The following is a 13853-nucleotide window of genomic DNA, read 5'->3' as shown; positions in this document are numbered from 1 at the left end:
CGCTGCAAGATTTACATCGCCGCTGCGCACGACGAAAGCATCCACGACGACACGACCTGACTCCATGGTGACGCCCCGCGAAGTAACAACGCTGCGCCCCGGCCGCTACCGTAGTACCTGAAGAGATCAGATCTGACACCAAGGCCCACGCGCAACGCAAGGACGCGAACAAGTGACCTTGAAGTGTATATCGACGGCCGCAAGGTTACTGCCTTAGTGGGCTGACTATTTCGGACCAGAGTTGCCTATTCTTTCATCAATGGACTGTTCGCCACCCAGGTCAAGAAAGTGACATCCACTTAGGCTGGCCCGCTAATCCGCATCGCTGATGGGAACCTTATTACGCCATCGGGACGATACGAGGCAAAGGTTACAGTAAATTGATCCCTACAAGCTTCGTCGTCCTACAGCAATGCTCGCGTGGCATCATTTTTAAGTCCAAAGCCTTCAAGGCCTCCTACAAATGAATAAGGCGTACTGTTTCTAAGCCCTGCATGCACCTCCATCAGGTTAAAGCAGCGCTTTATTAATATGCATGCCGGCTTATATTTGACGTAACTGGGCAGCTTACGAGCGTATGCTAACACATCCATAATAAAATATGAGCACAATAAAGAATTTCAGATTAAAAAATTATCGAACTAGTTGTGCAGCAACAATGATCAGCAAGAACAGTCGTAGACGGGAGGCATTACAATATCGCGCCATGCCTTTTAAGGTGGAGGTGAAGTGTCGGGCGAGTTGTTAGGGTTGTTACCGTCAAGGTATGGCGGCGTGTAAACATGACGGTCACAGGCCATCATCAGGCGGCGACTACCAGCTGCTCAAGACGAACAAAACCATGAAGGCCAATAGACTGCGTGCAGATCAAACGTTCTGCGCTGCTTCCTCTTCCTTCGCCATGATGCAACATATTACTAGTGCTTACAATCTGTTCGTGATCTATGTATGTTTTTACATTCCGTCTTCCCTTGAAATGTGCAAGGAAATTCAAAACATCGTATAGATGTAAATTGGTAAAAACGAAACACAAACTGGAGTTCAACTTATTTGTGATCGCGTTCATGTTCGTGCTATCTGTTATCTGCGTATGTTGGATATTAATATTTCATGTTGACGCTTACTGTGGCCTTATGTGAGAACAGCGCGCGAGGTGCATTTTTTACCTACAAAGTGGATGAGAGATAGCCTACGGTGTAGTAGAACATCCGCTGAGGCACCTAATTTCGGATAATTGGTCTTAAAGCGCCAAAAGCAGGACAGTGGGGTGTCATCTGACGTTATTAAAAGTAAGTAGCTAAACTTGGCCATGCAGTGTTCAATTATTTTTTTAAGTGACATCGCTAATGCCTCGTTCTACAAAGCATAGCGCTGTTAGCGTTGTGAGCAAAAAATGACCATTCCGCTAGCAGGTGCCAGTTGACCGGTGATAATGATTGGACACTAATTGGGCACTTGTTACGCGACGCCACGTGGTCACCCGACTGTCAACGCGGGTAGATACTTTGAGGTATGGAGGTGAGACGGGAATCTAACCTGGAACCATTGAAATGTCTAACCGATTTTGTTTAGTTTCGTCGTTGAATAGACGAACAGGCGGGACAAGAATTCATAGCCAATGAAGGGTATATGTGGCCATCAAATGACCTTCTGCATTAAAAGACTGGCTTTTCGTACACCAGACAAACCACCAGAGAAGAACTGTGAATTCGCTAGTGAAACTTTCCATGTGATCCGACGCATAATTTTGTTTTGAATACGGAACATATCGACAGCATATGCAGCATGTAGAGGGAATATGGACTATATGAGCTATGGATATTGAAGTATGCCAATTCCGTATGGCCATATATGTGTTATATGAAAACTGTGTGAAAACGATATAGAAGTCATTTAAAGGGGAGCATATTCCCACAGTTATAAAACTTTTCAACATGCTTCTATGCTCTGTTCATTGATGCAGAAGGTGAAAAGCGACGCTTTCGAGGAATGCCTCCTGGTAACGTGCCGAGAATGGTTCGACAGGCGGGAGGTCTTGATGCCTAGGCATGCAGGGACACAGGATTGTCGAACCACGAAGGCTAGCTACCAGTGGACTTCGTATGTCCGCTTCGTGGCTGAAATCGTGGCAACCTCAACCGGGAGGAGGGATGGCTGCATGAAGCACCCGGGCAGGGCTTTCTGCATGGCGGCGCTGCTTTGCAACAGCTGCCAGGTCATGTTAGAATCTCCTGGCCAGGACGAAGCCGGAGAGGTCTGTATCCGCACGTCTTTCTTAAAGAACTGGAGGTAGCTTTCACGCCATTGCCGAAGTCTGGCGCAGGCTTTAAATCCTTCGCGCCAGCGTTTCGAAGTACGACCACAAACGCACAGTGCAACCTCCAAGTTTTTGGGCACCTCCTGACTGTGTGCCATCTATGGGGTATCGTAAAATACTGTCGAGCACATCTTGACGGTTAGAGTTCGAGCCTGGGTTCAAGAGCTAACATCCCTCTAAGTTCAAAGCTGAAACCTTTAGTTGTAGTAGGGCGATATTTATTATGAGAGCATTGCTTAACTTCCGCGCTCTTTCTCGTCTCCTCTCCCCTAGAATAGGCTGAGCTTTGTTTTGACATTCTGTTTAGCTCCGCAGCCTAAGGCTGCAATGGAATAAAAGAGCATGACGAACGGTGAACTCAAACGCACACCGTAGGTGGTAGCGGCCAGGATATAATTATTTTGATACAAACATGGCAACTAAGGAAATGGGAAGCCTTATCAGTACATGTTTTTCAAAAAAGGACATCAATGTTTTTGAATATTTCTTTTTTTGTGGCGAGGGCTATACTGCGTCAGCCACTTCGCCTCTTCGCCGTGATCGCACTTTCTTCGTGGTCGCACCTTGGCCGTTGTCGCACTGACATTGATCCGTTGCCTAGCAACTGCTAGAAGAAGAGGTCGTGGGAGGCGGTAGCTGGCAGTTGACATGGCCGAGCACTAACCGGACGTAGGGCTTTCTGACAACCCCTATGGCAGGAACTACTAACTCGGGCCTCTCCTTTCATATGAGATGGTGATATCACAATCAGCCTGGCAAACCCTTTACATTCACGTTATCCCTAGCTCGTTCATACATCTCAGTTAAAGCGGGGTCTTATATGCTGGCTAGTAGCTAATTTAGTTTATTTTAATGGTCAAAACTTGAGTGCTCAAAATGCCCCCTAAGGATAAATAAAACTGAAACCATAGAGTAAACTGCAATGTGCAAAAGCCATGTATTTATTTTCAAGCCGAACCTTAGCGTAGCCATGCCGATATTTTTCGTGTAATTTTAACCACCAGCTAAACCACAGGTAATTTTTCTTCTTGTTAGAAATCTTTTGCCCACCGTCCGCTTTTATTCAGTATTAAGGAGATTGCCTCACTTACAAATTCAGCACGTTCGAAGCATCCCTTGCATCGCATCCTTCCTTGGAGGATCTGCACTCGTTGCTTGAGCGTAGACCATTTCCGTTTTCTATAAAATGGCAAAACACAGATTTTGTTACATTGTTTTAATATTACTTATATCTTCAAAAGCCCACCGTTGAGTGTGAAAGCAAATAGACGCTATCAGTGTTTATCTGCTCCTAGCTTCGTCAATGCCGCCCATTATTCACCGTTCATAGGATACATCGCATAGTCTTCGGGGCAGGTTGGCGGAGCTTACGATTCTACCATCTGCCAAAGCCTCGCGATTGTCATTCTGTTCTTCACTTAAGGCATGCATTCCTTGTTCGCAAATTCATTTTTGTGTTTTAAATCGTTTGAGGTCATTGTTATGTAAGCACTCGATATTTGCGTCGATTACCAAGTCATGCAAACTGCAGTGTAAATCTAGCATACAACAGTGTTCTAGCTTTTTGCAGTACAGGCAGTGTCCCTCAGTAGTGTTAAAAACATTTGTTTCGATGAAAAACATTTAGGGAATATGGGGCGGAGGCGTGTTATGGTTGGCTTCCTGGTCCAGTTGGACTTCAACGCCAGGCGCTCTGGCCCGGGTCATTAACCTGAGCTGGGCGTTCAGGCCGGAGTCGGATCAGGACTTTCTACTTCTGCTCTAGACTAAGGCAATGAATATTTAATAAGCTCATTTCGCCCTTTATTACCAAACAACGTCGTATTTTGTGACGTAGGCCCTATTCTTCACGCACTATTTCGTGTATCTCCCTAGTCGGTCACATTTTATTACAGCACTTTGCTTGAATATGTTTCTGTTTATATCCGCTGAAGGCTGAGGCGCACTCTCTGTGTGTCTGTCCGCCGAGCCGCCTACTTCTCAAGCTCTCTTTAAAACACATTCATTGTCTCCCTGTAGGATTTTATTGCCTCCCTGTAGGATTCCATCTTGATAATGGGTAGTCATTTTCTCATTGTAGGCCCGCTGATAATTTGTGTTTGCTGTGTGGACAACAGCTTGGCATAGCTAAATGTAGCGCCGCATGTGACAATGCATTGAGGTGTAAGATTAGCTTTATAACAGTCCCTGCCTTCATAGAGAGTGAAACGTACCCTCTTTGCCAAAAGTAACCAGGCTGCTCCGAAGGCTGGCGGAGCAGGCACGCGGCCATGTGGCGGCGTTGCGCTCGCTGTGGCTTATCTGTGCTCGTCAGCTCCGAGGGCACAACAGCTGACGTAACTTCGCACCCTGACTCTCGCCCCTTGAATGATAAAATCTAGGCGCGTATGATGTGCGGGTTGCGGTTTCACGCGTGCGAAGCCTGGTTGTGCCCAGCGAGGGCGCTCAGTATAGCGACGGGCTATTCGCTCTTTTCGGCAACTGTGGAAAACAGAAAAGCAGGTGATAGTAGACAGGGTGAGCTCTTGTTCGTTTCTATGACGAATATGTGCTACGTTTACCAGACAGTGTCGCCCTGAAATAAGTGTTCCGGGAACGAGAAAGGAATCATGCATATAATATGGCTAAGCGCGAGGAAGGTTTCATTTTAGTTCCTTACGTAAACCAAAACTTACCTACAAGCAAATGCAAAAATTTGTTAGAATCAATCATTGCACTTATTTTTGAACAGCCTCCTCAAGGGGCTAATACAATTTTGAACGCTTAAAAGAGAGATAAGGTGGCTTGAAAGGGTTCACAACCTTTCCCATATCTTTGTACCGGAGTTACGACCGGTAATGTGGCACTACGCAAGGCACCTTGGAGAAAGCATATTTAAATTTCGACGTGCGTTATCATTCTTTAATGCACAGGCGCATCACACACGCAGGAAAGCGCAATACTGGTGGTGCGTTTCAGCAGCGGATCACAGAACACAAGCACATATAATTATTTAGCGAGAAACGCAACATATCTGCTTCAGGGAAGTTGCCGAGAAGAGCGAATAGCCCCGTCGCCATACTGAGTGCCCTCGCTGGGCACAACCAAGCTTCGCACACATCAAACCGCAGCCGGCACATCATACGCATCTAGCTTTTATTATCCAACGGGCGAGAGTGAGGGTGTGAAGTTACGTCAGCTATTGTAACCTCGGAGCTGACGAGCACCGATAAGCCACAGCGAGCGCCGCCACACGGCGGCGCGCTTGCCTTCGGAGCAGCCTGGTTACTTTTGGCAAAGTGAGATGGGCTGCCTGAAGCATTTAGGCGCAGGCTCGAAAGAGTGTCGCTTGTCTTTTCACATGAAACTCTCTTCTACCCGCAGATGGATTGTCTCGAGCGCGTGCTAAAAGCAGCGGGGCGGATCGCTGACCGAGTCGCCCCTCGACGCATGGGTGCTCTAATGGAATGCTTACGGGTTGCCTTCCTCGACCGGCGGTCCCCCCGGAACGTGCGGCTCATGCTGTTGGAACTTCTGGAGCTTCGTGCTTCGGCTTGGAAGTTTAACTCATCTCAGAAGCAGTACTACGCCGTGCGACGCAGCGAGTCGAAAAAAGTGACTGTTTTTTGTTATTTGCATGTTTGTTTCTTTATGTGTTGGTTATTTTGTTTGCTCGCCCATTTTTTTTTCTTTTTCTTTTTTAGTTGCTCATTTCCGTAAATTCCCATGCCTGTTGTTATTTGCATGTTTGTTTCTTTATGTGTTGGTTATTTTCTTTGCTCGCCCATTTTTTTTTCTTTTTCTTTTTTAGTTGCTCATTTCCGTAAATTCCCATGCCTGAGCGTTGAGCCCCGCCAACAACACCAAGCAACATGGAGACTGTGGGCTGCCAGGTTCCTGTTATTCTTTCCATGCAGCAGATGTTTAGTGCTCGTTGTTTGTCACCGATCAGTAAATTATCAAAAATGTCTTGTGTTCCTATTTCGCTCAACGCCCTCTTTGGAGAACAGCCGTAACAGTAAATTCGTAGGTTCTACAGTTTCAAAGAACTGTTCAGACTCCTCAACGTAGTTATTCTACGAATGATCCGCACTGCAATACTAAGAGGAGTGCATTTGCAAATATGCGCAACTATAAAAGTTGTGATTTTCGGCAGTGTTGATACGGCGATGGACTACATTACCTTAACTTAAAATCAACTTTATTTTAATGAAAACTTGTGCAGTACTTTACACATTATTAAATTTGGTCTTTTTACAGTGGAACTAAGCGCCTAAGCCAAAAGACCTCCACTTTCAGCTACCTTGTAGGCCTTCTGGTACACTCTAAAAAAAAAGGAGTTCTTATCGACCCCTTTTTGGGTAGTCAAAATTTTCCACATATGTGATGCCTTTTTGGGGTTTACCGATGACTCCCTTCGAGCAAAAAACATAATGACCCTCTACTGGCAGAAACAGCGTAAGTGCGACTCCGCAGAAAATTGTCGCATTGCCTCCCTTAGGGTGGTCACCAGGCCACTTTTCAGGGATTCAGCAGGATGCTCATTGTTGGAGTGAGAAGACTCTCACTAGGGAGTCACATTGCCGTCGTCGACTCCTTCGACAGTTGCTGTGTTGCCTCCTTCACGGTAGTCATCTGGCTGCTTCTCAGAGGATCAGCAGGACGCTCATTTTTAGAGTGAGAAGGCTCTCACTAGAGAGTCACATTGCATTCGTCGACTCCTTGACAGTTGTTGTCTTGCCTCCTTCAGGGTGGTCACCTGGCTGCTTCTCAGAGAATCAGCAGGATGCTCATTTTTAGAGTGAGAAAACTCTCGCTAGAGAGTCACATTGCATTCGTCGCCTCCTTTGACAGTTGCTGTGTTGGCTCCTTCAGGGTGGTCAACTGGCTGCTTCCCAGCGGTTCAGCGGGATGCTTATTGGAGTGAGAAGACTCCTATTATGGAGGCATATTGCATTCACTGAGTGTCGGATAGCTCGCGTAAAGCTGCTAAAGGCAATCCTTATTCGGAGCCTTCATCTAAACCCCTAGGAAGTGTTTTGGTGACCCTTAAAAGAATCCTTCTAAAATCCACACTAACAGTATCCTCCATTTAACTGTTTGGCAGTTTCGTGAGTGTCTGCATAATGCAGTGTATGCTTAGGTGAACATTTTTCTGCAAAAGACAAGGCTGCAAAAAACTGACAGCTTTATTAAATGATTATACATACTGAGTGTGTCTGACACAGCATATAGGACAAAAAAAAAAAACACATGAAAGCAGAATACCTGAACAAAGTTGCGGAGTGGTTGAGGATTATTACCGGTGGCCCTGAAAATGTGCACTGCACTTGTGCACTTCAATTAAAGCTGCAAAACACACAAAATTAGTCTCATTGCTTTTTGCCAGCTTGGGCTCTAAGTTTTGTTAGCAGTTTAAGGGCTCTTGCACCCAACTTTGCTTTCTTTATTTCAAGCAGGTGCTCAATCACACAAAACGTGTGCTTCAATGCTGGTGCATACTCAATGCTATATGCCCATTACATACAGAAAACCACACAAAATCCCTCTGTTAGGTCAAGGACGTCAATGCAAATGTCTTCAAATGCCACGTGCATTGCTTCTGATGTAAGTGGGCTACTCCCATTGTATATCACTGTTGGGTGCAGACACCGCTTGCCTGGTACCTGCCAAATGAAAATGTATTACACTGTCAGTGAAATAAATTGCATTGGGTCAGGTAAAATAAGAAGGATAAACATTGTTTTTCATGCACATTGACATCAATTGTTAGGCTGGTGCCTTTTGAGCCATCCATTCTTGCAAAAACATTAAGTGAAAACTATAAACAGAACATGTAGTGCAAGCATACCAGTTAAGCTCATTGCACACCCAAAATTGCAACAATATAAGAACTGCTCTGGATGTTAGCAGCCTGCAGAGGCCTTCACCAAGTGTTAAAAAATAGCTAGCCAACATTTCCATTTGAGATGAGTCATCTCATCAGGAGCATTTAATGACAGTGGAAGATAAATTTTAGTAGTCATCATACTCATGTTCTACTTTCTGCTGCCGCTACAATGTGACCTTTTTCTGCTGGTCACATCATGTAAATAGAATTAACACTTTAACATTCCAACCCTTAACTCTGTCACATTAGTTTCCAAAACAGCTGCAAATGCTTTGTGGTACATTTTAGCCATGGTACCTATGGCATCTAGATATATTTCTCAAACATGAGCATTTACTGTACAACTATGTAAGAATATACACACTGAAAAAGAAGAAATGAAAGACAATGATGAAAAACAAATTGTCAAAATACCTAGACAATATTTCACCAAATAGAGTTTTCTATTTATTTTTGGTTATTGTGGCATTTGTGTAAGGATAAATATAGGTACATTTTCTTTTCATAAAAGTAACACACAAAAAAAGTTTGATATTTTTTTACATAACTCTGTACTTACAAATAATATTTCCACCAAAGAAGTTATAGAGGTCGTGTGAACTTAGAGCACTATGCGTAGCAGGAAGTTATGCTAACATTCTCCGACTTTCTAAGCTGTCTACAGGTAACCAATACAGTACACTATGTACACTCTTACCAGTGGCTAGAATAGGTTTTCTCCTCGTTCGTTCAATAAGAGTGGCAACAAAATGAGGGCACCAACTCCTCTGGCATCTAAAATAAAAAAAAGATATGCTTGCAACATGATTAAAGCAATTAAAAAGCTGCTTGCTGTAGCGACCCTTGCCTATGACTACATTATAATGACAATAAAAAGTTATCACTCAATAAACGATTCAGCATTCATGTTAAGAGAGACGAACAGAACTGGGAATTTCAAAACTAGAACAGAGAATGAAGTTCGCAGGAATGCAGAGCTCATTGCCGGATTATTATACATAAGGCAGCACATGAGACAGACAATCGAGAAATAAGCAGATGATTATTCTTGGCCTGGAAACACCTGTGCGCTATGGGAGAAAAAAAAAGAGGTCAAGGCAGAAAGATGAAGAGATAAAAGGAGACCGGCTGTAAAGCCGACAGTGCCACAGAGGCTACCAATCTAATTCAATGTGACAAAAACAAATCATTACAGGATTGTTCTTAGCTAGTCTTAAGAGCTGAACAGTGGAAGCCTATTCAGTGTATTGATTTGACATCTCATTTGAATCTGGCTATTAAAGGCACTGCCAACCTCTATACCATCACAATCAACTTTAGCAGTCACTGTCTATTACTATAAACTAACTTTTATCAGTCACTTTTATCAACCTTTATCAGTCACTGACTTCCACTATCAACATTTGTCAATCACTATCAATCTTTATTATTCATTGTCACTCATTATTAATCCCTACCATCCTCTAACAATCGCTATTAACCTTCATCCATCATTATAATCAATATAAATCACTACGAACCTTTATCAATCAGTTAACCTCTATCAATGATTATTAACCACTACCAATCACTATCACCATTTTCTTTCTTTAATCTGTCATCATGTGGCGAACACATCCGGCTGATGGACACTCCCGCAAACACAAACTTCACCATGGGTCTACAAAAACTTTCACCTTGAGAGAAGGTAGTTACACTTTACTCTAGAAATAATTTTTTTTTCGAATCCACATCCTGCACAGTTTTGTCCACGACTGTACATGGCAGTCAAGAATCAAATTTATAACCCTTATGTGCTGTGCAAATTAAAAGAACAGACATCAACAGTGCATGCATTTTCTTCCCTAAAGCAATGTATGAAGCATAAAAGATAATGGAGCAATGCATGAATCACAAAGCTAGGGCATTTGCTGAATTTTTTAACAACATTATTTAGGTGTTTCGAGGTAGTGTTAGTTGTCTGTCACACTTTTCTGTCCGAATTCTACAGCAGAGTTTGCCGTTTTACATACCAGCTACATCATGAACAAACAAACTAGTGTTCAGATCTCTCGCTGAAACCACCATCCTCCCATATTGCAACCCTGTTGTAAAGAAGTGCATTTACACTCCTTACAATCGCTTGTATCCTCTGGAGCACAACAGCAGTTGTTTCAAAGCTGCATATTGCTTAGTATCCCTTTGTCATTGCATGTTGATACAAAATACAAAAAAAAGCACTTGTAAGCTAGACATCCGGTTTTTGCGCACACCACTGGTACCTTAATTTCTTTTGATGACAAAACATTACTTGCATTTTTCCTTCAAATATGAGGTTATTACTCACAGTTCTTGGCAATCCCCTCTGCGTTTCTGACTTCAGACATCACTTCGCAGTATACAGACAATGCTGACTGTTTGCATCTTGCCGCATCAAAAATACCATCACTGTGTTCTCTCAGTGCTTCCAGCAATTTCACATCCACAGGAATGCCCGTGAGGCGATAGCATTCATTGCAGATCTAGCAGAAATGCAAAAAAAATATATTGTTAACATCTATGGCGCAGAACAGGGGTTTATCCATATTAAACAGTCTCTTGAATAAGATCTGGCTAAACTGGTTATATGAAAATCACACTTAAGGAACATTACAAACTTTATTATTCATAACTTAATTTGCACCATGATTTCATACAATTGTACATATCCTGCTTCTTGTTAGAGCTAAACGTACGCTCAGCAGCTACATATTGAGATATTCTGTCGACAGATCCAAAAAATACATGCCCAGTGTATTTGATGAATGACATTCAGGTTTAAATGATGCCAATATATTTTCTTTACTATCCAAAAGCCATGAGTTGAGGAGCCAAGTCCCCTTCGCGCTAGAGACCATATTTCCATCAATGAATAGTAGGATGACACCCCTGTAATCACTCAACGCAAAGGAGACAGACCAAAATAGGTTCATGCCAGAATCCCGTCTTAGAAAACACCTAGAAATGGTCTTGCCTGCTCGGAAGGCGCCTCCGAGTTCAATTCATCCCTGACTCTCCCAAGCGTAGCACCTTTCTGGCAGGAACCTCCCTAAGTGCTCCCTAAGTTCCTGCACTTCCTGCCTGTTGCACTCCTTAGGCAGACTACCACGAGTAGAGGCGATCTGTCCTGTCGAGGACACAGTTCAAGTCACCAAACAGAACTACCTAGCCTGGACCTACTAACTGAGAGTCAAGGGGCTTGAATAATCCTCAATGATCGCGTTAAGTTTCACCGGAGTTTTATTCTGTGACCAAATTATCTCAACGCAGACGCGACGACCACAACGATTAAGACACACAAAACGTTCCCCCCCTAAATGACGAAATCATTTGTTAGTCGGAGAGTTCCAGAGGGTAGAGCAACTGAATTGGATGGCGAAGTCTGGTCCCCCCTGGCAGTCGGACTTCAAATGTTCCTGTTCCGTTGTCACTTCCCGTGAATGCCCTTTCGATTATTTCCAGCTTCCACATTTGCCGCGGCTGTAGGTCTTTCAGGAGGACCACGTCTCCAATTTTAACTTGCTTTTCCCGTTGAGTTCCTTTGGAATGGGTCAGCTGTAGCTCCTTTAAGTACTCGGTGCACCAGCGTCTCCAGAACCCTTGCAATGCTTTGTTGCGAGTTGAAATCATTTGTCGCAGGTGGTTACAGGATAGGGCAGAGATTTCCTTTCTTTGCAGCTCCGGAAGGGAGGTCAGTCGTCTTCCGGTAAGAAACATAGCGGGACAGAGCGGTTCAGGTTAGTTCGGCTCTGTGTAAATATGATTAAGTAGTCGGGAGTACAGCACCGCTTCGACTTCCGCCAGCGTAGTTGACATTTCCTCGAATGTCAAGTAGCGCGTTCCTAGCGTCATATTTAAGGCTTGCTTCATTAGTCCGACAAGACGCTCATAGAAGCCGCCCCACCATGGTCCACGTTCCACAAAAAATTTCCATTGAACACGCAAGTTTATAAGGTGATCTTGTACCGGGTCACCTCGCATGACATCCCAGAGGCAGCCCAAATCCCTGTTGACCTTCTTGAACGTGAGAGCATTATCACTGTAGATGGTGCTCGGAAGCCCTCGTCTGGCAGCGAATCGCCGAAACGCGAGCAAAAACGAGCCTGCCGACATGTCGCTAACCAGCTCTAGATGAATGGCTCGAGTGACCGCGCAGGTGAACAGCGCTACATAGGAATTCGTAGGCGAGAGCCATTGACGGCAAGTGGTCTTGTAAAGTCGACGCCTGTCAGCTGAAAGGGTTCGGCTTCTGTTATGCGGTCTGTTGGTAGCGGAGCTGCCACTTCGTTTGCCGGCTGTGCGATGAACCGCTGGCCCATGTTACGCATTCCTTTACTATTCTTTTCACCAGCTGCCTTCCTCCGATCACGTGATATCTTTCTCTGAGCTGCGTAAGCGTATGGCGTATCCCTCCGTGCAACACTTTGAGGTGGCAGTAGTGGGCAAGCAGCTTCGTTAGGTGACTTCCCTATAGTATGACGACGGGATGTTTAGAGTCATAGCTCAGATCGCTACGTTGTAGCCGTCCGTGAATACTCAGAATTCCATTTTCATCCACCACAAGAGAAATATTTCTGAGCGGAGAGTCGTTGGGCACCGCTTTCTGATTTCGAACGTTGTGCAGCTCCTTGGAAAAGCCTTCTCTCTGCTCATTACGTATCCAAAATAGTTCGGCCTGATCTAACTCTTCGGGGGTGATGGGTCCGGCTTCATCGCTTCGTCATCCTGCCTTAAAGATGAAACGAAGCACCCAAGCCATGACTCTGATCAGTCTCGTGAAAGAGCTGTAGCTGCTAACGTTCATTAATGCCGGCGCGGTCACATGAGACATCATGGCCGGCAGTGCCTTGGTTGGCTGCCTGCTCTCTAATTCCTTGTCGGTGAAGGTTGCTTGCACCAGTCCATTTGGCCACTCGCTTTCCTGTGCGCAGAGCCACTTGGGTCCCGTAGACCACATCTCACTAGCCGCAAGGCGGGAAATTGTGACGCCACGCGTCAGGAGATCCGCAGGGTTCTCTTTCCCCGGGCAGTGCCTCCATTCATAGCATCCGGTGCTTTGCTGTATCTCACGGACGCGATTTCGCACAAACTGCTGCCAGCGTTCAGCGTCCCCTCGAATCCAATGGAGAGCGATCGCGGAATCGGTCCAAAGAGAAACGCAATCAGGGTGCTTCCCGAGCGTCTTTACTATGTAGCTGCACAATCGAGCTGCAAGCAAACATGCCATCAACTCCAGCCTTGCTAGCGTGAGTTCTTTAAGTGGAGCCACGTTCGATTTGCTTATTACAATAGTTGAAGTTAGGCCGTCTTCCGAAGCAATGGTTAGGTAGGCGACCGCCCCATAGGCCGCGGGACTGGCGTCTGCAAAGATGCGCAGGTGCGTTTTTGTAGCCGGCCCGCTGAAGTCCGCTCCGTAGTACCGTGGTACCTGTATCTCGGGAAGATGTTTCAATTCACAATACCAGGTTTTCCAGCCTTCAGCTTTGTCGTTTGGTAGGGCATCGTCCCATTCGACGTTCTGGCGCCACAGCTCCTGAAACAGGGTCTTAGCCTGTACAATAAAAGGTGACAGCCATCCCAGTGGGTCACAGATCCGTGCGGTAGTTTGCAGCATGGAACGTTTGGTGTCTGTCTCCATTGTGTTGGAGC

The 13853-nt window shown here is 45.0% G+C and overlaps 1 protein-coding gene and 1 pseudogene across 2 annotated transcripts in view; one reads left to right on the top strand and one right to left on the bottom strand.

Annotated features, from left to right (window-relative positions):
• The window catches only part of LOC146182984 (uncharacterized), a 34577-nt gene extending 28342 nt beyond the window's left edge, over positions 1–6235 (top strand). For both annotated transcript variants that reach the window (XM_084608679.1, XM_084608676.1), the window contains 2 exons: positions 1964–2254; positions 5681–6235. In XM_084608679.1, the coding sequence (XP_084464805.1) occupies positions 1964–2254; positions 5681–6016 (627 nt within the window). In that variant the 3' untranslated portion in view covers positions 6017–6235. The remainder of the gene's footprint in view (positions 1–1963; positions 2255–5680) is intronic.
• A 1433-nt stretch (positions 6236–7668) lies between these two features.
• LOC146182983 (uncharacterized) lies at positions 7669–12317 on the bottom strand (annotated as a pseudogene).
• Between the last annotated feature and the right edge of the window lie 1536 nt (positions 12318–13853).

The sequence above is a fragment of the Amblyomma maculatum genome, chromosome 7 (assembly GCF_055883805.1).
Source record: "Amblyomma maculatum isolate TAMU_Amacu chromosome 7, ASM5588380v1, whole genome shotgun sequence".
Taxonomy (NCBI): Eukaryota; Metazoa; Arthropoda; class Arachnida; order Ixodida; family Ixodidae; genus Amblyomma; species Amblyomma maculatum.
Note: the sequence above shows the minus strand (reverse complement) of the source record. Positions and strands in the feature narration are given on the sequence as shown.